Genomic DNA, 25,806 nt, shown 5'->3' on the forward strand with positions numbered 1-25,806 from the left:
AAGAGGTTGAGTTAGAGGATGGAGTCTGTCATGTGAGCAATGGCACTCTCGGTGGCCTTTTTCAAGCACGTTAATGAATGTTAGGGTTGTTTAGAGGCGGGGCTTGGTTCTAGGCCATGGTTAGGAAACATTATGGTTAGACAAGAGGGAGGCACAGATTATAGCCAGGGGCCTCTTTAAATAAATAAAGGGTTTGGATTGCCGACAGCCAAGAGTGAAGCGAAGGGAACTGGCCAACACGGAGGCTTGGACAAGTGTTGCTGACTGGGTACATAGGCCAAAACTCAAGATAAGTGAGTTATTGTCTAAGTCTTCTACCCGTGGAGGATTAGACTCACTGTGTAGTTGAAGGAGGCTGAGGGCCAGGGAGGGTCAAGTCCTGGCTTCCCTGTGGGACTCCAGCTGGCTGCCCCGGCAAAGAGTTGCTAAGCTGGAATGAACTGCGTCGGTAGCCTGGGGCAAGGAGAGCCATTACCTGAGCCTCAGCCAGGGCCTTTGAGGGAAAGCTGGGTCAGCAGCTGGAGAAACCAGATGCAAATACATTTCTAAGTCCAGGAGCCACGGAGCATGAGAAGCAAAGGCATGGCCCTGGAGCTGAATGCACTGAAGGTTGGGAGCAATGGAGGAGCGAGATTTTTCCCTCCTCTTTGGTTGGGGCAGAGGCATGGGGAGGTTTTTTCTGAGCTGAAAGGTACCGTGCTGCTGCAGCCTGAGAGTAGCAGGTGTGTTTCCTGAGACTCGTATCCAGAGACCAGTCTGGCAAGGAGGGGACTTACAGTGTTCCAGGGGTGGAGTTGGTTGATGGCAAGGACCCCAAAAGGCAGGAAACTCAGTTTGGAGGCTCCCAGACAGTGGATCCATACAGGTTTTAGACACCTGTCTTTGGAGAGTAGATGAGAATGCATCAGGCTGTGCCACTCTTTAGAACCAGAGGGAATTTTGTGGATGCTGGTGATTAAGGGGTTCTAACTCAAAACCTCCACCCATGTAGCAACATTTAACAATGTAAGAAGAACTCCCTATAATTTCAAATTTCGAAAACTAGCAATTCAGCTCTTCTGAGATTAAGGCTTTCATAACATACAGCCCTCTTTTAAAAAATTGTTGGGGCTTTTCAACTTTGTATTATTCTGAACAGAAGCCCAGTTGGTGTCTTGTAATCGTGTTATGACCCCAGCTGAAAAATCCACGACGGCCTCAGTGAATGATTCCTTTTGTTCAACAAACTCTCATCTTTTTGTGTGAGTTAGATCGGCTCTAAAGGGTGGTTGCAACTGGAGAGACATCATGCTCTTTGTTCACTAAACATTTCCTGAGTTGTTTGTGAGTCTGAAAAAAATCCGTAGTCGTCGTCAAACAGAGGGCATCCTTCTGGTCCTGGGGTCTGATTTTTTTTTCTTGCCAAACTTTCATGTGGCCTGTAAGGACTATCATCATACCCATTTTACAAAGGAATTAAGTGGGGCACAGAGGATTAAATCACTTGTCTAAGATTATTCAGATAAGAAAGATTTACATTCAGAAGTCTGATTTCTTAGCTTTTACTCTTAACAGCTGTCCTGTGCCTACAATTGAGGTTTTAATGGGAGAGAAAAGAAAGAGGTTTGGGGTTGGTGATGTTGGCATGGGATTGGTGCCAGAAAACGTCAAGTGTGGGGAGGAGGGCAGTACAGAGGATAGCCACTGGGTCTCAACTGGACAGAACATGAGGAAGGATGGCATGGGGTTGGTGGTCTTGGGATGGAAGCATCAAAGGCCTGGTGGGCCTTCTTCTTCTTTTTTTTTTTTTTAAGATTATTTATTTTAGGGGTGCCTGGGTGGCTCAGTTATCAAGTGTCTGCCTTAGGCTCAGGTCATGATCCCAGGTCCTGGGATCGAGCCCTGCATCGGGCTACCTGCTCGGCGGGGAGCCTGCTTCTCCCTCTCCCACTCCCCCTGTTTGTGTTCCCTCTCTTGCTGTGTCTCTCTCTGTCAAATAAATAAATAAAATCTTTAAAAAAAAAAAAGATTATTTATTTGAGAGAGAGAGAGAGAGAGAGAGAGAGAGAGACCACGAGTGGGGGGAGGGGCAGAGGGAGAGGAGAGAGACAATCTCCAGCAGACTCCCCACTGAGCATGGAGCCCGACATGGGGCTCGATCCCAGGCACTGAGATCATGACCTGAACTGAAATCAAAGTTGGACGCTTAACTGACTGAGCCACCCAGGTGCCCCTGGTGGTCCTTCTTAAGACAAGGAGGCAAGTCCAGTAAGAGTGAAAGCATGAGAGAGCTGAGAGGATAAGGAGGCTGTAGTCTGGGGAGAAGGTAGGGGTTTCTGTTTTCTTAGGTAGAGCCGTCAGACTAGGTGAGACAAAGGGGAGGGCTGGATGTGTACTAAAGACTACAGAGACAAAGGAGAAAAGACCGGCGCCTCCAGGCAGCACGGAAGGTGGAAACTGAGTAGCATCAGAGTCGTCCTGGGTGCTCTTTCGCTCTGCCTGGGAAGTGCAGTACCCATGGCTTTGCACGGGCTTGCCCGGAGTGCTGTGATACTTACGCAGGAACGTATAACTTACAGCAAGAGCAAGTACAGACTAGACCGCATGTGCCAAGGAGAATTACAGTAGATATGTTTTGCTATCATCATTTTGCTCTTCCTCGGTTGTTTTTGCCAACTGTGTATACTTGAAGCTTGGAGGTCAAATGCCCAAATGATGTGAGTCCTCTGTGGAGCAGTAAATAAAATGTCTGGGGTCAAAATGTGAGCAGGCTGCAAATGTGTGACAAGTGTCATGCTGTTAGAAATGTTAACCAAATACGGCATGATGTCCTGGAGGACTTCAGGGTTTAAAAGGAAGGCTGCAAACAATCATTCCCTAAGGAAGACCCTCCCAGGACAGTCACTGATGACTGGTCATCTCCTTCCCAACACCCAGAGCAGACGGTTTTGAAATAAATCCAGAAAGGAAAGTTTCTGACTGGTTTTCCTGACTCTGACTTTATTATTTAGGTAGAACTCTGTGGAATTCTGTCCATACCAGGGGTTGGCAACAAGCTTGGCCTGTTTTTGTCCTGGCTTTCTTTCTTGCTAAGGATGGTTTTTACATTTTAAAAGGGTTGGAAATGACATGAAACAAGAGTTTGTATATGGCTCCAAGAGCCTAGCATATTTACTGTCTGGTCCCTTACAGAAAAAGTTTGCCAGCCCATAAGGACTACGGGATAAATTTTAGATGTAATTGTTTACCCTCATAAAGTTAAGTAATTGAGTTTGGGCAGTACAAAAATGCTGTGTAGGAAAATAAAATAACTTTTTAGAGAAGGTTTTCTCAGGACTTTTCATAAGTCCCCCCCCAACTTTTTATTTTGAAAAAATTTCAAACTTATAGATAAGTGACAAGAATAATATAAGGATTCCGCATATACCTTACCTGCAACTAGAAGCAAATGGTTTAGGAAAAGAGAGGCCTATGCGAAAGAGATAAAGTAAGAATGGCAAAATGATCATACCGTTGACCCTTGAACAACATGGTTTGAACTGTGTGGGTCCACTTCTATGTGGACGTTTTCCATAAATACAGTCCAGTACTGCAAATGTATTTTCTCTTCCTTATGATTTTCTTAGTATTTTCTTTTCCCTAGCTGACTTTATTGTAGGAATACAGTATATAATAATATAACATACAAAATATATGTTAATTGACTATCGATGTTATCGATAAGGTTTCTGGGCAACAGTAGGCTAATAGTTGGTAAGTTTTGGAGGAATCAGAAATTCTAGGTGGGTTTTCAACTGTGCAAGGGGTCAGCGCTCCTCCCCCCGCCCCCTGTGTTGTTCAAGGGGCAGCTCCCACGGCATCTCGTCCTAGGGTGTGTGCTCTGCTGTCTTCTCTGTAGTTTGATTTCTCATCCTCCCGCACCCTCTTTACTTTCTTTTTTGTTACCATCCAAAGATGTACATTTAAGAAAAGCCAGTTCTGATTCTTTTATGAGTGAGCACAGTGGAAAGTGAGTGGATTGGGAAAGCGCATAGGTTGAATCCTATGAAATTGTGTAAATAGCCGAAAACCGGTCAGAAAATGTGGTTTCATATGGTTCAACCTAGTTAACAGCTCACGTTGTCGGTATGTGTCCATGTGTCCTCGCGCCACTTACCTGACCTCCCAGAGCCCCAGTTTCCTTAGCTGTAACCAAAATAATTGTACCTGATTAAGAGGGTTGATCTGAGGATTAAATGAATTGATCATATGGATACATCTCTTTGTTCAGTGCTTGGAAGGTAGCAGGCCCTTAACTGTTAACTGTGGTTCCCTTCGTCTATGAAATGGGGAAGTCCCTACCTCCTCAGGTCCCTGAGAGAGTCCGGTAAGAGTACTGCAGAGCGCTCGGCAGTGTCTGGTGCTTGCTTGGCGCTCTGGACCCCTAGCTGTTCTCATTATGATTGTTGGAAACAGGCCCAAAGTCAATTATGAATATGACATAGTCCATGCAACTCTGTCACTGTGCACCCATCAGCTCTTTCTCTAGGGGCTGCCAACAAGCCATGGGATGAACGTACTGGGATTTTACTTTCCAGCTTGTCTTGCCTAGCCTGTGATCAAAAACTGGGCAAGAAAGTTTGGGACCTTTACAAACCTGATCATCTGTGAATAATGAGCTTTGGCTGGCAGAGCTTGAGACCTCAAGTGATTGTTTTGAAAACAGTAACCTTGACCTCTGTGGTGATGTCATTTCCTCCCACTCTCTCCAGCCTGTTGCAGTTTCTTTCTCTGGGAAGCTGTTCCAGAACCCTCCAGGCAGAGTTAGTAGGTTCCTGTCCGGCTTCTAAGTACCTGTACCACCTCCGCGCTAGCACGTATCCCAGTCTACTTCCTGTACCAGAGTGAAAGCTTCCCATAGATCCCTTCTGTTTATCTTTGTATTTACTTCCCTGGACACTGGTCTGACAAACATAACATCTCTGTAACAGGCACTTGCTGAATACATTGAGTCCAGCAGCGAGATTGCTCCTTAGACTACCTAATCATCGGTGACCTTAACTTTGTCCCAGTCTTAGCTGTCATTGTCAGTATTATCCTCTGGCTCTGGCCCCTCTCCTCTCCTCTTCTCCCCTCCCCTGCCCTCCTCTTTCTCACCTTCCCTGTCCTCCTCTTTCTTTCCTTTTTCCTCTTTCCTCCTCTGCCTCCCTCCCCTCCCCTCACTTCTCTACACACACACACACACACACACACACACACACACACACACACTTTTACATAAAGAACAGACCCATCCTTGAAGACTAAAGACCAAAGCATAGAAGTACCTACTTTAAGTATAAGATTCTCCACTACAGCTCCATCTTCTTTGGAGTTAATACAGGTTGAACTTATGGGTTTTGTTCAGCAGACACATTTTCTTGGAACGTAAAGTCTGAGTATGTCAGTTTGCAAATGAGTGACCAATAGAGAATGTCCTAGTGGATTTTTGTCTCAGTTCTTATGTTGGTGAAACAATTTTCTGAAGATAAGAAATCTGTTGGCAAACACTTGTTTATATCATTGCTGATGAATGAGCTGCTTATTCTAAGAAGGAAGGCTTGTCTTGGATTCTTGTCCTGATTTCAGCATGAGATATGGTGTGCCACAGATATGTACTAGCCTTCTAGGACAGGTTGAGAGTTGATGGTGTGTCTTTGCATAGAGACGTTTTGTCACATGGAGGGTTTCTTAGATATTGACCATGTTCTGCACAGCCTCAGAGTAGGAACTGGGGGCCATGAAAAGAGAACGGAAGGCTCCATCCTTGATCTTCAGGAGTTTTATAATGCATTTGGGGCTTGAACACATGCACAAAACAGTGTGTGAATAGCAGTATAAACCAGTGGGTGAGTAAATGCAAGTGACCAAGATTTAATTGCCAAGATTTACTAAGCAGTTAAACAAAGAGAGATTGTTATTGTTTGGGAGACAGTTACTGGGAAGCTATTACATCAACTGAATTTTACTTAAGATGAGAATAGGCTGAGGGAAAGACAAGGGCATCCTGCATGGAGACAAGAGCAGAAGGCAAGGTTTAAAGTCAGGAAGGAGTATGCCGTGTTTGGCATACATAAAAGAGATCTACTCTGACAGTGAGGAGGCCTTCTCTTCCTTCATCCAACTAAGCTTTGTAAGAACCCACTTACAAGTATGGTAAGTTACTAGAAAGCCTAGTACATTATGCAATAAAATCATGTAACAGGGGCGCCCTGCTCAGATCTGTAATCTAAATCCTGACTCCATATGGAATATAAACTCAGGTTCTCTTGTGGAAGAAGCATTAAGATAGAGACCTGAATGAAGAGTAGAGATTAGCCAGGAGAGAGGGAAGGGAGATGGAAGTAGGGAGGAAGCATGTTCTAGACTGAAAGAGTAGTATGTCTGAGGTCCCTAAGATAGAAGCACCGTGCATTGGTGGAATTAGAAGGACTCATTTGGCCAAAATGTAAGAAACTGCGGGGGGTGGGGGGAGGGATGATGGTGTGAGATGAGAGTAGATGGAGAGGAGGAGGCAGGGGCACGATTGCTCAGGGCGTTGGTAGCCATGGAAAGATTTTTGGGTTCGACTTCCAGAGCAATAGAAATAAGAAGAATTCTGAAGAAATCAGCAGGACTTGGTAGGGTAGAGGATATAGATAAATGAAAGAAAAGGCTACAAAATAACTTCAGTGTTTCAGTTGTTGATGGCCAGCAGAGTTGGGCCTCTGGTACACACTGAAGCAAATCCTCTACTTGTTGGGAGAGGTCGTAATTTCACTTTGGGCAGGCTGAGTTTGAGAAATAGATAGCCCAGTCAGGGGCCATCCTGTAGACTGTTGGGGACAAGGGCTTGGAGCTTGGAGGTGAGGCAATGGATTTAGCTTTTTTAAAATATGATTTGCCAGCCATTGTTGGACATCAAGGCCAAGCTGTGACATATGACAGTCTCTCTGAGGAAAAGATCACATCAAGAAAGAATAGCAGAGCAAGGTCTCAGTTTGAGGAAGCCTCCCCACTGGGTCAGGGTAAGAGAAAGAGAAGCTCACAAAGGGGTATCGGAGAGATGAGCGGAAACCCAAGGAAGTGTGGTGCCTTGGAAACCAATGGTGCTAAGAAGACTTAAGAAGCTGGCGGTCACCTATATTACATGGCCCCAGCGGAGGTCAACTCGCACAAGGCTTCAGAACAGGCCTGCCTCACCGGTAGGGGGAGGCACTGGAGACCTTTGTCAATTAATAGCTGTCTCTGGGAACTGTCAGACCACCAATCATGACTACTGAATTGTTTTAAGTCTGGCTCATTCTGTTGCATCGTTTCAGCAAGCTCTTGGTGGAGACCTTATCTAATGTCAACTACACATGCAATATTTTCCTCAACTATTAAAAAAGAAAAGAGATTAGTCTGCCCAATGGCTTCTTTGTAGAGTGACCGTGTAGTTTGTCAGTCAGTCGAGATGGTTTTGAGAGTGAAAGGGGGTTGTTAACCAGCTGAGATACTAGAACAACAAATGAAATCGGAGACTGTTCTCAGCAAACGGGGATATGTGGTCGCCCGAGTTGTTGGCAACCTCAGACTGATGCCTTCTAATCACCATTGCTTTGTTCAGTATCTGCAAACCCATCCCTTACTTGATCCTCACAGTGACCCCGGTAGGTGAACAGCCTGGGTCAGCTCCTCCCACCTCCCTTTGTAAGGATGAGATGGAGACCCAGGGTGGTGGAGGGCAGTGTGTCTTCAAACTCTTTGTCTGGAGCTCTTTCTCTAACCCAGATGCTCCCTCGAATCTCAGCAAACTTGGGTCCTTTTGCCCTTGCTGATTTTGGCCTTAGCAGGCTCGTAAGAATTTGATCGGCCTTCTGTGGAGGCTTCCCCTTTGTCTTTCGGCCATATCACAGTTGGCTTCACAGACTTGGCCCGTCTCCCGCTCTTTGGCACCGAGGCTCATTAAGCTTTTAAGTTCAAGTAAGGACATTAAAACCCACTCTTTTTTTTTTTTTTTTTTTTAAGTTCTCCAGTGAAAAGCTGCTTTTTTTTCTTTGAACATTGGCCTGGCTTAGGTGGGGACTTAGGCGTATCCCAACAGCCTTCTGTTAAGAAAGATGAAAACAGATGCAGATCATAGAAGGAGAATTTGTAGGACTCATGAAGTGCAGAATGGACTCCCAGTTTTGTCTTTTTTTCTTCTTGAATTCTTATCAAATAAACAGCCCTTGGTTCCTACTCAAAAGGGGGACTCAGCACAGTGTGCATGGGGAGTGTTACTATCCCCATTCAAACTGTGTTTTAGCATCAATTACAGGAGTCTCCTGGGTGGGTGAGGGGGACTTGTGTGCATTTGAAACATTCTCAGGCTTACCCATCTTTGCAAATATTTTGTCCATTAAAAATTATATAATCCTGGTCACAACTTCTTTTTTCTTTTTTTTAATACTCATTTGAGAGAGAGAGAGCATGAGCGGGGGGGGGGGGGCAGAGGGAGAGGGAGAAGCAGACTCCCTGCTGAACAGGGAGCCCCACTCGGGGCTCCATTCCAGGACCCTGGGATCATGACCTGAGCTGAAGGCAAACGCTTAATAACTGTCTGAGCCACCAGGCACCCCAACTTCTTTTTTCTTAATACATAGTTTTACATGACCTAGACTCAGGTCATTGTTTTGATGCTAAGACTCAGACTTTGTTTTGATGCTTCCAAAAAATGTGTTTGAAACTTAATTTAGCATAATTCTCTTTCAGGAACCTCTCCCCTCAAAATGTAGTGATTTCTTTCACCCTATCCATCTGTGCCTTAGAAACATATTAAACTTCTCTCACTTAAATCACAGGATTAATCTCCTTACTCCTGAACAAATTTATTACACATTTATTGGAATGATCAATTGACTAAAAAAACATATAACAAGAGGTTTAAATTTGGGCTGCTTGTGTGGTAGAGGAGAAACTGGCCTATCTCATTGCCTGCCTGTGGGGTTCCATCTGGATTAAGCTTTGCTTGGATTTAAGAGGATTTAGTAGCTCCTTAATTGTATTTCTTAATAATCCATTTTTTTTGTCTCTCCTGGGCTGTCAGGCTGGGTGGGCTGACTTCCCACAATGAAGTGTGCAAAATTCCTGCCTCAAGCATGCCATTCTAAATGTTTCCTTTGGTAACCCACAGAAGAGGACCTTTTACATAGCCCATCAAGGACCCAGTTTAGAAATTACTTATATTAAGGAGATGAAAGAGTGAATGACAAGACAAATAGAATGGCTGAGTGATTGATTCTAGAGCCCGCCTTTCCTTACCCCACTCTAGACTTTGCCATGAGGCTAACGTTCCCAACCATGGCTTCATTGGGCCTGGTGCCCTTCCCACAAAACAGGACGTGATTCAAGTTCCTTTGCCTGGAACCCGGTGTCCCTCATTGTCTGGGTGCAGTGTTTCTATTTGGCTTATCTTTACCATCCTTTGCACTGGCCACAGAGAATGATTATTGTATTTATGATTTTCTTTGTGCTTCCCTGACGCCTTGCCTTTACTGCATGTCATTCAGCCACCTGGGGTGCTCACTTCCTGTCCATTTCCATCTCCCTCAATCCTAAACCCATACATTGGGTACTGTTTCTTCCACTAAAATATGACCCTCATGACAGCCTGAGTTCAGGACTCCCTACTCCTCTTAGCACCCACGGGGGTGACAACCATATGGTCTGGGGCGGAGACGACAATCCTGATTTCAGGTGATCTCTCTCTCTCGTTTCTGGTTTGAAGAGTATTTTGGCTGTGCCAAGAGCAAATAATTTGTCTTACACAGGGCACTACTCATGAGATTGTTTTAACTTTCTGTTTATGAGTTCTTGTTGTAGTGACAGTGACTCACCCATCTTTCTATGCCTGAGATATAGGCATAGAAGCTTGCTTGTGGCAGGAATGTCATACAGCATTTTGGCGGAAGAATGGGAAGAAGGAAGAGTAGTCCAAAATTCACATTGGCGATGGTTTCCCTGTGTATAATATTGAAAGTACAGATGACAAAAGAAAAAATAGATAAATTGGACTATGTCAAAGTTAAACGCTTTTGTCCTACAAAAGATACCATCTTCCAGCCCATGGAATAGGAGAAAATATGATGATATTTGCAAATCATATGTCTGAGAAGGGGCTTGTATCTAGCATATATAAAGAACTCAATAATAAAAGAATAAACAATCTAATAAAAAATGGGCAAAGATATCTGAATAGATATTTCTCTAAAAAAGATATAAAAATGGCCAATAAGCACATGGGAAGATGTTCAATGTCATTAATCTTTAGAGAAATACAAATCAAAACTATGAGATACCACCACACATCCACTGGAATGGCAAAATAAAAAAGGAAAGCAGTAAGTGTGGTATGGATGTGGAGTAACTAGAACCTTCATATACTGCTGGTGGGAATGTGAAATGGGGCAGCCACTTTGGTAAACAATTTGGTAGTTCCTCAAAAGGTTAAACATTAAGTTATCATATAGGTACATATCCAAGAGAAACGAAAATGTATATCCAAACAAAAACTTGTACACAAATGTTTGTGACAACATTATTCATAATAACCAAATGATTGGAAATGCCCATCAACTGATGAATGGATAGGTAAAATATGACCATATTATATTTATATAATGCGATATTATTTGGCCATAAAAAGGAATTAACTACCAATGCATGTTACAACATGGATGAACCAAAACCATGATGCTGAACGAAAGAAACCAGTCACAAAAGACCACATTTTATATGGTCCTATTTATTGGAAGTGCCCAGAATAGGCAAATCTATAGAGACAGAAAGTATATTAGTGGTTGCCTAGGGCTGGGGGTTGTTTGTGGGTGGGATGGGAGTTAAAGCTAATAGGTATGGGGTTTCTTTCAGGGGGAGGAAAGTTAAAATTAGTTTGCAGAGATGGTTGCATGATCCTGTGAATGTACAAAAAAAAATCGGATTCTGTACTTTCAACGGGTGAGTTATATCTCAAGCTGTTCACACACACACACACACACACACACACACACACAATGCATACACGTATACATACTCGCAATGCAATTTAAAAATTTTGCTTCGAGATGTTTCCAGTGCTCTCTAGAGGGCTCATTCCAAATGTCATTTAGTACATTTCTAGATGTATTAATATCATATTGTAATGTGCTGCTAATATTTTAGAACTTTACTGACGAGAATGCCCTGTAGATTGATTATATTAATGTTCTGTCTACTTCCAAAAAGATGTAAAGAAAATTTCAAAATGAAAACTAAAAAATCATTACTAATTAATCACATTAATTAACATCAGGCATCATGCCTTAGACATAGAAAGGCCATAGAAATGAGGAAACTTTGTTGCTTAAATACTGCATAGTTTTTCTTCCCTTAACGCTCCTTGTCTACAACAGATGAAAAGGCTTTGCTTGTAGTCTGATTCCCTGGCCAGAGCCTCTGACTTCCAGAACACATTCTCCATTCCTCTGAATAAGACTGCATTTTATATTTCTGCTGCAGCCACAGGAAAGTAAAATGTGGGCTGCCTGAGGGGAAAGGACCATGGTCCCCTCCCCCTGCACCCTTCCCATTGTGTGTCCTATGGTACATCAAAAAGAAAAACCCAGAGAATTCACTGTTTCCTTTGGGGCCAACCAGCTCCCAGCTGTCCTTTAAAGAGGAACAGGGTGACTCCACTCATTTTCATTCCATCCCACAGACCAACAGAAAATGAATCAAATAGCGGTGATTGGTGGGAATGAACTAGAAGCCTGTCAGATGATCCTTGTACAGTATGGTTGCTTGAACCCAACTCTAGTCTTGGTGCTGAAAAACTGGCTCAGATGTGATTGACAACAACAACAAGAAACATTACAAATTATTAATGGCCCTGAAGTCCATTGTAGTTTCAAAGCTGATGATTTGGGTTTCCCAATACTTTGCCATTGTTGCTCGTTTCATTATCACTTCACTCAGCAAACACAGATTGAAGCCCTCCCATGGACTGGCCCTTACAGTAGAGATGGGGTTGCAGAGAGAACTAACCCTTTGCCTGATGGGAAGGTTGGACAATTTCTGTGATGTGTGATAAAAAAGGAAGCCAAAGAGTATTGGGATCTAGAGGTGGGAGATATAACCTCTACCTAGGAAGCGGTTGAAGAAGAGGTAACATTTAAGCTGGGTTTTGAAGGATGAGCATGAGTTTGCCAGGCCACGAAGAGGTGGGGGGAGGCTTGTGGTAATGGCAAGTCAGACAGAGGAAACAGCGAGCACTTGAAATGCTCAGCAAATGAAGGGGCTTTGAGTGCTCAGGGGAGAAATTGTGGCCAGAGATTAGGACAAGTTCAAGATGGGGCAGACTGGAGATAAAGGGCAGGTATCAGGTCAGTTTTCAAAAGACCTGGGATAGCATGTTAAGGAGTTTCAATAGCATCCAGCAAGCAATAGGCAGCGAACACGGTCTCTGTACGAAGGAGCAATGGGGTTATGTTTGTTTTTTAGGAAATTACATCTGGTAACAGTGGTGACGTTGATGACTTTCTGCTGTGCACCAAACACAAATATTTGAATAAAATGCTTTGCTTCCCAAGGAGAAGCAGAGATGTTTCCTACATTTGTCTTGCTGTGTCCATCCTTAGTTTACAACTAGGACACATAGCCCATGATTCCAAAGTTCTCTTCCAAGTCACCATTTAGAACCTGGAAGTTTCCCTATAGAACTAGTGTTCTTCATAGTCTTAGGTAACTCATACCACGTCTGAGATAGTGACAGTCCCACCGTAGAACCCAGTCCCTGAGGGCGTCTGGCCTTAGCGCAGCACCTGGTGTGGGGTAAGCGTTTGATAACAGTATATGGAATGAATAGGAAATCAATTCGGAATTCTAATTAGCCATATTAGGAGCTGACCTCCCCTTTCTCGGATGGCAAAGGGCCTCTTCAGCTCTTGGCTTTTCCCCAACACTTTTGGGATGGCAAGAGAGGTGGGGAGACAGGAGCAAAAGTTAAAGGATAGCCAGAACTTGGCAGGGAAACAGGGCCAGAGGCAGCTGTGGGCACAGCTGCAATGGAGCCGAGCTTGTCCTTGGAGCTTCTTACTGCCTTTCATTTGTCGGCATCCTCCCTTCCTTCCTCCCCACCCCCAGCTCTAGAGACTACGCCCATGTAGGCCTGCCCTCCAGAAGGACTAACATTAGCTCATTCCTCCCCTTCTGTCCTTTTCATCTCTCCCAACTCCCAGTCTCGCTCTAGCCGCAGGCAGGATGCTTGGGAGGAGAGGTGAGCAATGACTGACGTATCAGATTTCCATCTATGGGGAGGGCTGGGGTCAAAACCTGCTTGGAGATAGTAATAGCAACCGCCATTTATCAAGTGTATACTATACACGGGGCCTGCGCCAAGCGTATTACCCTCATTACTTCACACTCTCATGCCATGGCTAATAGGTACTATTGTCCCCATTTTACAGAGGAGCAAATTGAGTCTCATATATACTGAATACTTAAATAGCTTGCCTAGTGAGTTGCAGAGTTGGGATTTGAACCCATGTCTTTTTGTCTCTGGTTGCTACTGTTACTCTTAGAACTTTGAGTGCCAATCCCATAACTCTTGGTTCTGAGCAAGGACTGGCTGTTCATCCTACTCAAGTCTGGCTACGAAAGCTTTCAGAGAAAAATCGCAGCAATTTCATGTTCCCGGTTTTCCTTCCACCCTCCTGACAGTAAACCCAGCAATACCGGCTTTTAGTTATGCAAAAGAAATACTAATTACTATCATTTATCTGTAATTACCACATAGTACACTCACGATTACATGTATCATTGCCTGTGTCAGGGTACCTTTAGTCTCCATTTTATTTGGTTATACTGAATTCTGTTCATGTATTGCCAGCTTTCACAGTTCATTGATCACACATGTCACCTTAAACCTGTGCCTGATACAATCAGGGAGGATCTTGAGTGGGAGGCACAGTGGGAAGGCAGTTTGAGGGCTAAGGAGCTTCATTACCAGGTGAAGGCATTTGGGGGGGCATCCTGTGGGCACTCGGGAGCCTAGAAATCACTGAGGGAGGGAAGCAGCATGGCCAAGGCCACGATTTAGAAGGGGGGTTAGTTTGGGGGTGGTGGGCAGATTGATTTAGGTGGCCGAGACTGGTAGCTGGAGATTATTTACTGAAGTGCAGAAAGTAGAGCATCACAGGAAAGCCCTCCTCCCAGATTTAGAAACTCGAGTTTATAATCCTAACTACCACTTGCAAACTCTGACCTCAGACGTGTGCCTGCTGGCAGTTTTCTTATCTAGATTGACTTATTGGTTTTTCAGCCTCTTCTAGTCCCCAAACCCCATAATTTCCAGACGGCAGGAGCGGCCATGCAAAGGTTGGACTGTGAGAGAGGCTGACAGTGAATCAAAAGGTATCCAAGATACTCAGATAATTTAGGAGGTTCTCTTCTGTGCTTACGGATTATTTCATTAGTGTTAGTGTTTTAGCATCGAGAACAGGAGTGGTATGGAAGAAGAGTTTTTCCCTAGCAGATGCAGGAAAGTAAAAGTGGATCCATTTGTTTACAGTGTCTCAAAGTTTAGCTCATCCCCTTCCAGCTGCCTTCCCAGGGAGCCTCAAGGGAAAAAATGTGTCCAGGTGTTCGATTTTGCATTTTTGGATAGAATTTTCTTGGGGACGGTTTGGGCAAAGTGGGGCCCCATTTCACTGGAGGAAGACCTTCTGGAGAACTGTGATAGTTAAGGTAATGCTGGGTGCCTTAATCTCAGCGATTCAGTACAATGGAAATGTACTTTTCACTCTTGTGTAGCTCAATTTTGACAGCAGGGAAGAGTGGAGGTGACTTTGCTTCAGGCAGTGGTTCAAGGATCCCAGCTGATAGAGACTCTATCCTCAAACGTGACTTCTCTCTCAGGTCTTCCTTCATGTCAACATCTAACCTGTAAATGCGGAAGAAGAGGGACAAATGGAGAGTTACTTGGGAGAGGTTTTAGGGGCAGGCCCAGGTGTGATACATACTACTCTGCCTCCACCCCATTGGCCAGAACTCTGTTATATGGCTGCAGAAAACTGCAAAGGAGGGTGGAAAATGTAGTCAGGGTGGGCAATGTGTGCTTAGGAGGGAAAGGAGATGAGTTTGGTGGGTTGTCTCCATCATAGGAGCCGTGTTAGAATAATACCAGCGCTGCTGAGCCCTACAATTCACAGTCAGTCCCAACTTCTTGGAATTCCAAAACGAAGACCTTCTAAAGCTCTTATGATATCTTCTTTGAGTTATGTTCAAGGCAGGTGGCTTGAACAGTCTGGATAATGCACGTTCTGGATAATGCATAGCACCCCTCAAAAATTTGGTTCTGGATAATCCACGTTCTGGATAATGCATAGCACCCCTCAAAGATTTGGTAGGTATTAATGATGGCAATTTGCATTCCATCACTCTTTCGTTCATATGAAATTCTTGTTTGAGTTCAGGTTTCACTTTTCCCTACATTTTAGTCCATTTTTCTTGACCTCAGAAAGCTTATTAACGTTCATCCTTTTGCTGAGGCAACTCTAAAAAGAAATCTTTAAAAATGACATCTGTAACAGATTTATGGTCAAGGTTAAATTGATCTCATGCTTAGGTTCAAAAACAGTTGCCATGTTAGATTAAATCAAAGTGCATATACCTTAATTCAGGGTACATAGTCAAACCCAGAAAGTGATCAAGGAAACCACGTAGAAAAACACTATGGAACCAAATTAGAAGGGACACAAAGTAGGTAATTTTGTGATCATAGCTGCCTGTTGCAGCTGTACAAATGAAGCTAATGAGAAGGTGATGTAATCTCTTGTTGCAAAGAATAAAGTGATTTCCCATGAGATTAAACATGAACTTCCCAACCCTGTGCTCAAGGTCTAGATATCTCCTCTGCTCTCCCCCAAACTCTAGGATCGTTATTGGACTTGAATTCATGAATTGAATGACTTGTAGAGTAAGCTGAATTTTGCAATCCTTTTAAAATTTTGCTTTGATGTTTATGTCACAGTTCAGTAACAAACTTCTCATTGGTTTAGTTCCTAATGTCTGGATGATCTTGTAATGTATCCTTCGTAGCTATATTCTCAGTGTTATGACCCTCGCAGAACTATCATACCGGCTGCTGGAAGAATCAAAATGAACCAGAAACTCTCCATCCCTGAATAGAGATTTGAGATTTTTCTTTTTAGTCACAGATAGAAACAAAGTTCTTCAGTTTGTATTTTATGACCATTAAACAACGGTTGAGAGGTTACCACAAGCTGGGTATTAGGTGTTACAGAGAGTTAATAAATGCAGCCTGTGGTCCAATCAGAACATCAGCATCATTCCTAGGTGTCTCAATAATTGTTTCTTTAAGGAATCAAATCTTTAATCTTTTAAGAACTGTATTCCATAGAATCTGTGCCGAGCGTGTCTTTAATTCATCTTCTCAGAAACTCAAGATGGCCTGTGCATTAGGTGGTGTGACAGTGAACCACATATGTGCACAGTTCTTGTCTTCCTGTGAGTTTTAAATCTATTAGTGAACATGCCCCATGAGGGAGCAACCTGGGGTCTGCCTTGTCTTCCTTTGTATCCCTGTACCCAGCTTCAGGCCAGAACATCATGCATGCTCCATAAATATTTGTTGAGTATGTGAAGGAACATGTGGAATAGCCTTCCTTGAAATAGGTCACAGTGTGTTTCAGATTTAGAATGTGAGTATAGTAGACACCATTTAATTTCTGTCCTATAAGAAACACATGTATTTTTGCTTGCCTTTAATGTCATTAACTTTTTCATAATTGAGGGTTATCCCAGATCCTGACTTGCCTTCCTGTTTCTAGTCATTTCTTATCACACATATATTAGGCAAGCTATATACATTTGTTGACTTGATTCATTAATGTGAGATTTTTGTCCAAAGGTGGCCAGAAAAAGAAAATAAGGAAAACTTACCTTCGTCTTTGGCAGCTGGCTAATGGAAAAGTTGAAACTAAAATGACCTGAACTTACTTGGCAAAAAAGGGTATGCTTAGTAGACCATGTGGGTATGAATATACAAATTTCCATTTACCAAATGCTAGCAACACACATTGTCCCACTGGCTCCTCACCACAATCCTGGATGGAAGGTGAGGTTTTCAAAATTCCCATTTTGGGAATCCCCATTAAGGGAAAACTGAGACTCTGCTCAAGTGACTTCCCAGTGGCCCATGGTTAATGAGTGTTGAGTTTAGCTCTTAAAACCTAGACGACTTATTCCAAATTCACTATACCTTCCTATTCATTAAGTGTTAAAGGTCTGTTCTCTGTGTGTATGTGTGCCTGTGTGTGTGTGTGTTGCCGTGTACTTTGATGGCACATGCTGAAGCAGGACTTTCTAAAGCACTGACTTCCTGTATAAAGTGACTGGCCTAAGACACGAAGGCTGTCTTGGCTATGCTGTGAACAGCGGTGCGTGTCTCTGAAGGAGGTCTTCCCATCTGTCTGTGGCTGGCTTTTCTTCTGCAAAAATGGTGGAATGAACATGACCTGTCTCTATAAGACAGGATAGTTGGAGACAGTGCATCTCAGAAAGTTCATGAATATAAAATACCATCATCGCTTTAAAGTATGTCATCAATAAGTGCTTATTGAAAATATATTTTAATTTACATAGGAAGGTGATAGGGGTTTTTAGTAAAATTACAAGTGAATATCCTTGACTCTTACCCATAGCTGTATTTTTGAACTTCTCATCTGTCTCCTAATATGTGCAAGAAATGTCCTCAGTTTAATGCAACATGCAAGATAGGCAGGTGTTGGGCATTCCCGCAATGTCAGTTCAGTGCAATCTTTTATTGTTGTGTACTCTAAACTGCGTAAGGGACTGGAGCGATGTTTATACAAAAAAAATACAGCTGCCTTGATCTTGAAAGTATTCCAATTATTTAAGAGCACTTTGGCTTTTTATTTTTTAATTTGTGGGTAAACATTTTGACAGAGTTTTTTTGTTGCTCTTTGAATTAAGGTCCAGCATCGTAGTTGTTTTTGAACAACATCATGTGACAGGAATGACTTCTGCCATATAATTCTGCAAAGGATGACTATAAGGAAGTATTTAAGACTGTTTAAAAAATCTAAACCTGGATAAAAGAGGAGTTGGTGGAGCATCACTACTAAACTTATTAAGAGAAAGGTGCCTTTTAAAGGAGGATTTTTAGTTTATAAATTCTTTAATGGGGTGTTTATTATTCTTTCTGCTTTGGCTAATTAGCAACAACGCTTGGGGATCTGGTAGCAGTGATATTTTATTTCATTAGAAAATTGAAAAGTATTAGAGTAAGTGCTTGATCTAAAATGCGAAGAATTGAATTAGTATAAAATAAACGCATACATATAAATGTAGAGAAACATTTATAGAGAACTGATTATGCATCAGGCTCTGTGCTAGCTCCTTATGTATTTTGTCCCATTTAAGCCTCAGTGACATCTATGCAGTTGGTACAATTATAATTCTGTATTACAGTCAAGGCTGAAGTTAATGGACTTGCCCTAAGTAATAACCCCAGTGAATGGCGGAGCTGGGCTTTGGATTCAGTGAGCTGGACTCCAGAGCTAACGCTCTCAGCCCATATCAGTCTGCAGTCCACAGCTGTTAAAAAGGTTGTAGGTTCACATGTATTGATAAGGCCGACTCTCCAAGGTACATTGTTCAACCTCCAAGTAATATTGGTAAGTGGCAAAACAAGGTGTAGGACAGTGCTTATGATATGCTACATCTGTCCTTTTTAAAAAATTATATGTGTCTATGTATTTTCTTTGACAGGTCTTTAAGGTTACCTTTAGGGAATAGCCTGGGGCCTGTGGGACTGGGGTTACAGTGAGACTTACATCTTTTAAATCCTTTTGAATTATCAATATTGTGCACAGATACTATTTTAAAATCCAGTTTAAAATGATACTGTTAAGAACTAGTGAAAAAAGTAACATATCCTAAGTGTTCATAGATTTTAAAACTTTACTTTGGAGATATCTTATCTATCTGCTTTTTTTAAAGCAGGAGATATGGGACATTAACACTGCCCAAGAGAGTGTGCTGATCCAGGAAACTTGGATGCTGGGCCTGATTATACCACTAATCAGCTCTGGAGAAGTTACTCATTCATCATCATCAGGCTTCAATTTTCTAAGTTGTAAAATAAGGAGAGAACAAGTTGTCTTCTGACTTGAAAAACCAATAATTCCAAAATAAGTCATAAAGAAGTGCTTTTTAAAAAAGATTAGGGTCCTGGTGAAAACTAAGTGGGTTCATGAAAAGAGCGCCATCTTGGCCCTCAGTGGGCAAAGAGGCATGTGTCTGCTCTGAGTGGTACCGGTTGGTGGGAGTGTGTTGGAATTGCAGTGAAAGTTATCCAGAACAGCCGATTGATCCTTGGTGTGAAACCAGGATCCTGGCTGTCATAACCAGTGGGGCGATGGTTCTCAATCCATGAATACACAGTGTGTCAAAGCCAAATAGAAGCTGAATTCAAGCCTAATTACCATCCTATTTCAACGAATCTTTTGTTACTGATTTGTAGAGATCTATCAAGTATAAGGTCTTCAGAATTTTCTATAATTTTGGACTCCATGAATGATAACAGAAGTTGGCAAACTTACTCTGTAAAGAGCCAAATAGTAAAAATTGCATGCATTGTGGGCATATGTTCTCTGTCATAGTAACTCCACTCTGCTGTCACAAAAGCAGCAGTAGATAATACATAAGTGAATGGGTATGGCTGGGGTCCAGTAAAACTTTATTTACAAAAACAGGCACTGGACCACATTTGGCCCATGGGTCGTAGTTTGCTGAACCCCGAGTTGTAATAACCCCCTGCGCTAGGTTTCTCTTTGCACTGCATCCTGAGATAAGGTACCTACCTGATGGCCTCTCCTCTCTAATTCCTGAATGTGAGAATAAATGCTTCCCTTCTGCAACCCCCTACCTTCCATTATTCCTTTCTGAATTACCTAGTTCACAAATGCGACATTCCGCCACATCACCCTGATGCTGACCCTATTTTCCTTTTGCAGATTGCCTTCCTTGTTTCTTTTCACTCTGAACTCTTTCCTGAAAACACGAAGTTATAGTTGTTGTTTTTTTTTTTTTTTGCATTCCTTTGCTTATATTACCATTTTTACGTGATTTCAACCTTTACCCCCAAGATGTTTTGCTCACATATCTTCTGTACCTAGGGAATTGTGGTGAGCCTTATTTAGAATCTTTAAGCCATGATTGGTTAACCTCTCGCTAACCATATTCTTCCCTTTCTTAAGTGAAGATCACCCACATTTCACAAGCCACTCTCAATGAGCAAAAGGGGTCTGGAGGTAGAATTAGTCTTGGCAAATTGTTTGCAAAGACAGAGGTTGGTCTCTGAACTTAATGCATTCCTGGAGAGACCCCTGTCTTGGCCAAGAGAACTGGGAACAGGCCTTGCCTGCAGTAGCTGGCTCCAGTCTTAGACGCTTCCCTCCCAACCTCGATCCAGTTCATACCGGTGTCTTTTCTCTTGACGCCCCTCTCTGTCTCCATCCCTGCTCTCCCAACATTTCTAAGTTCTAAAACTTCACCTGCTATGGACAGACGTGATGCTGGAAAAGCTCTCCACTTGTATGCGTGAAGGCTCATAGATTATTGAGATTTACTACATGCTTTAAATTCACTGCTTTTCCTATTCAGCAATTTAGCTGTAGCCCCCGATAAAGGTGATTTGTGTGATCCATCTTGCTTTATGTCTCACTTGACATTCTGCCTTTTTCATGACAGGTTGCTGAATGCTATAAAGCCAGGACTTGTTAAAAAGATCAATAGATTGCCTACCCCCATTGCGGGATTGGTGAGTATCCAGAATTGAGATTTATTTTCCAATATTCCTTGGCTCTAACCTAAGGGTCATGACAGTGCCATTTATTACAGTTCTCCCCCGCAATATATATTCCACTTGAATGAGGATGCATTGAATCCATTAAACTGAGAGGTCACTTAAAAATGAAAGATCGCAGTTATGCCTAAATGGCATCTTAATCTTTGTTTGTATCTTTCCCATGAGTGATAAGGACCGTCATTCTTAAAGAGGTGAATTTGTTTTGGGGGGAGAGGCTGATAATTAGGTTGACCCCAGGGGAGGAATGTGATTGTAATTATGGTTTTCTCATTTCAGTTTTTTATTGCATTCCCCTGGAATGAAGGGGAGAGGAGGTAGAGAAAGAGAATTTCATGATTTACAAGCAGCACTTCCATCAGAAATTGCCGTTTTCGGCCTTAAAATCCACTCGTGTTTAAATACCACATCTGGAGACCAACTCTTTTAAAGACATAATGGACACCAAGGTGATCCTTATGTCATCTGGAGATTTGTTTCCTAAAAGCCCTTGCCCTTCTGAACCTATCTGTTTAAATAGACAAAACTCATGGGTTCACATGTGGTCAGAAGCTGAATTTTTTAATTCATTGATGATACATTTCATAATTCCTGGTGACTCATGTTAATTATTTAGTTGATGTTGCCTTTTATGTAAAAAAGGGGGAAAAGTGGAAGATCAAGAAGACAAATATAGCTTAGTTCTGGAAGGAATGTGCACACATATACGTGTGCATAAAAAGCTAAGGATATATGTGGCCCGGTGAGGACTCAATGACTCTTTCCAGTGTGACCTCCTTCTCTGCATGTGGTTTGGCAGAAAACAATTAGAAAAATGTCAAGAATTTAGGCAGGCTCCTACATAGACCTTACTGAGTGTTGTCAGAAAGTTTTTAGCTGTATCAGGATGACTAATTGAAATTAGATGTACCCCCCCCCCCCAAAAAAAAGAGATTGTGTTTGAGAGCTGTGAGGGTTATGGTAGTAAGGTATGTGGTTTCAGCAAGTTGAACAAAGTGGATTTTTTTTTTTTTAATTGTAAGAATTGCTATTTCTGTGGATGCATTTTATTTCCCATACCGGTTAGTAGTAAGCTGGTAATTACGCATTAAAAATCCTTCTAATGTTGTTTGTTAGAATCATGTAGCCAACTAAGTTAACAGATGTATAGATAAATAGATAAATTTGGAAGGAATGGATTTGAATAATTTTATAAAATAATCTATATATCTGTATTATATATTATATATAGTAATGTGTATATATATTATTTTAGAATTTTTATGAAGTCCATTTCTTCCAAATGTTAAGGTCACAGTCTTAATGATGCTGACAAATATCTGTTTGGCTTCAGGCCTGTGGCATCTCCTGACCTTGGAATTCTGGGATTTAATGGTATAGGAACAAAACACACAGCATGAAGTCAAGGGAGGTCTCAGTGAAATCCATAGAAACAGAAGCAAGTAGCCCGGAGTCCAGAAAAGGAGAAAAGGGTTTTGAAACTTTAATTCAAATGTGAATCATAAATAATTCTAGTAAAATTATAGGTTTAGGACATGTGCATTGATCTTTATAGCATTTCTTATCATGGATCAAATGTTATTCTTTACATATTGCCTCTACTTTAGAGCAGGCAGGAATTTGACTCAAGAAAACAAGGGGCCCTGGTTGCTTTCCTCCCGTTTCTGTCCTTGACTTTTATTTCTCCTCTTTCCCTTTCCATTTGAGTTTCCTTTCCATTTTGTCCTTTCCATCGTTTTTCCTCTTTCTTGCCCTTTTCCAAATAACACTTCCTCACTTACCTTCATTCTTTATCACTTATATCTTTTTTACTAGTTTGTTATTGTGGTCATTTGTAACAGGAAATATATATTTGGTCTTTGTCCATTTCTAGCACAGAGCTCCTAACACACTTGGGATTTCCTAAGCAATAAGAGCCATGGGAACATCTTTGTAGTAATATTTGGTCTTTTGTCATTGGTTCCTGAAATGGCTCTAGTCCTGTAAAGTTTGAAGGAGTGTCTTGTTATTCGTACCAAGCCCCTTTCAACCACACCTGACTTTGTGTTAATGAGGTGACTTTTGGAAGGCCTCAAGGTTGGGGGGGGGGATCGTTGCCAGGGGAACCAACCAGGTGATTGGAGGGTTGGAAATTTCAGCCCCACCCCCAAACTTCAGGGAAGGAAGAGGGCTGGAAATTGAGTTCAATCCCCAGTGGCCAATGGAGCCTCCATAAAAAACCAAAAGGATGGGGGTCTGGAGAGCTTCCAGGTTGGCAAACCCATGGAGATTTGGGGAGTGGCAGGTCCAGAAAGCATGGAGGTTCTCTGCCCTTTCCCATATACCTTGTCCTACGTACTTTTTCATGTGGCTCTTCATCTGTATCCTTTATAATATCTTTTATAATAAACTGGTTAATATCAGTCCATGTTTTTCTGAGTTCTGTGAGCCACTCTAGCAAATTAATCAAGCCCAAGGAGGGGGTCATGGGAACCTCAGATTTATAGCCCATTGGTCAGAAGCACAGGTGACAGCTTGGCTTTGGGATTAGTATGTGAAGTGGGGAGGGGAGCAAGTCTCATGGGACTGAGCCCCTAACCTATGGGACCTGACACGATCTCCAGGTACAGAGTGTCAGAACTGAGTTAATTGCGTGGTGGTGTTGGAAACACACACAACAGAGTTATCCTTAGTCCCCCTGAAAGTACTTATCTAAGTGTAATTAATTGCTTCCCATTCATTAATGATTCCTGAAACTACAAATCTGGTCAAATGCTTTTCCTCTCCTACAATTACCTTCAAAACAACATTGCCAAAAACTAGTTTAGTAGTTGGGCTCTTGGCAAGAAGCAAAATGACCACTCTTCTCTCCTCCATCCCCCCATTCTGTTAATGTTCTTCTAGGTCCTTTCTTCAAATCTCTTGTCTGATCTCTTTCTACACACATGTTCTTTTTGGTCTCCATGATTCCAGCTCTTCATAGCACCGACCCAAATCATCATTGCTCTCCACATTTTTTTCTCCTGAACTCTGGACCTCTTGTTCTGTTTATTGGACAGCTCCATCTCAATGTCCCACCAGTACCACAACTTAACATATTCAAATTAGACTTAAATGACCACTCCCACCCACCGATTTCCTAGTGCCAGTAAAGGCATCATAGACATGCATTTGCCCTAGTTCAGTTCTCAGAGAATTTGGCAGCTTTCCCCAATCTGTCTGCTTGTCTGCATCTCTTTGGCCTCTAGACAAGGCCTAGAGTAGGCCTCATCTCTTGCTTGGATTATTACAGTCAACCCACAGTTCCTCAAATATTATTCACTCTCATGTACAATGCCTTTGCTCATGATAGTTCTTGTGAATATAATGCTTTCCCCCTGGGCTCTCGATACAATTGCATTTATTTATCAAGACCCAGTGAAAAACCACTTCCTTTGGGAAGCCTTTAATGTTTATGGTGCATATGACCGCTTATCATAGAATAGAGTTAGCGTTTCTTAGTTTAGGAAAAATGACTTAGTATGCTAGAGAGATAAAAGATAGCTCTGTTGAAATATGCTTTGAGGAATAAGATTTTAAATAACTGTTGTTAACAATTTGAAGTAGAAGGTGTGTAAATGGTTTAGTATTTATGTTAAGACATTGTAGTTTTAACAGTTAATTGGCCATGATCAAAGTTACCAATATGTATAAAGGGTACAAACAATGAAAGATGTCCTACTGAGGCACTAAGAAGTCACAGCATCACTTTGATAGAATGTCCGCCTAAATATTTGGCCTGAGTCCAACTCTGAGGGAACAATCAGACAAGTCCAGTATGAGGGGACATACCATGAAGACACCTCCCCTCCCCAAAGGCTAGAAAAATGGATACAGGTGAAAGGTGACTAAGGAGATATGCCAAAGACATGTGATCCTTGATTGAGAAGGAGCAACTATGATAGACATTCTTGGGACAATTGGAGGCATTTGAGTGTAGATTGAATATTAGATAATAATATTCTCTCAGTCTTGAACTTCCTGCATGTGATAACTATATTGTCAAAGGTAGTTCTGTACATAGGGGAATACTCTTGATGTTAGGAGGTGCTTAAGCTGGCATATTTCGAGATCAAGTGTCACAGTGTGTACATTAATCCTCAAATTGTTCAGCAAATAGAAGTCTGTGTCTGTAATGTATAATTTTATATACACAAACACTGGAGATAGAGAGAGAGACCGAAAAGAAGGAAGAGAGGAAGGGAAATGTGGCAAAATGTTGGATCTAGAGAAAGGGTATACAGTTTTCATGGTACTATTCTTGCAACTTTTTGGTAGGCTTGAAAATTTGCAATATAAGGAGTTGGAGATTAAAAGACATTAATTCTCTTATCTTTTCTTGAGGGGCTGGAGTGGGGAATCTTGAGCAAGCAGTAGATTTGGAGATGGCAGGGACCATCTTGGTTCAGCAGCGATACAGTCTTTTATGTGAGTGTGTTCTTCACATGACATTTTCTTCCTCTTTTATTTGTGACAGTCAGGAAAGAGCAGACAGAGCCCCTCAAGAAGCAAAATGGCCACCCTTCTCTCCTCCATCCCCCCATTCTGTTAATGTTCTTCTAGGTCCTTTCTTCAAATCTCTTGTCTGATCTCTGTCTACACACATGTTCTTTTCTGTCTCCATGATTCCAAATCTTCATAGCAGAAGAACTTTCTGGCTTGAACTTTGTCAGGGGGTTGACGGGCCCCTGGCCAGCTAGTGATCAAGAAGTCCTCAGTAGCAGGGGCCATGGAGACCTAAGAAGCATGGCCAGAGGGTTTTTCATGCGTGGAACCCATGCCTGTGTGTCTTAATGGCCTGGTGTTGAGAAGAATCCATTAAGATGGCCCAGCTGCTTGACTTGAAGATAAATAGAAAAGTATGTTTTCACATAGCAACCCCAAATTATAAACATGTGTAG

At 42.2% G+C, this 25,806-nt stretch overlaps 1 protein-coding gene across 5 annotated transcripts in view; it reads left to right on the forward strand.

The window, feature by feature from the left end:
- LIMCH1 (LIM and calponin homology domains 1) overlaps window positions 1-25,806 on the forward strand; it is a 319,011-nt gene that overhangs the window by 126,895 nt on the left and 166,310 nt on the right. For all 5 annotated transcript variants that reach the window (XM_032400265.1, XM_032400257.1, XM_032400260.1 and 2 more), the window contains exon 3: window positions 20,773-20,842. In XM_032400265.1, coding sequence (XP_032256156.1) covers window positions 20,773-20,842 — 70 coding nt within the window. The remainder of the gene's footprint in view (window positions 1-20,772; window positions 20,843-25,806) is intronic.

This window comes from Phoca vitulina, unplaced genomic scaffold (genome assembly GCF_004348235.1).
Source record: "Phoca vitulina isolate PV1807 unplaced genomic scaffold, GSC_HSeal_1.0 scaffold3, whole genome shotgun sequence".
Taxonomy (NCBI): Eukaryota; Metazoa; Chordata; class Mammalia; order Carnivora; family Phocidae; genus Phoca; species Phoca vitulina.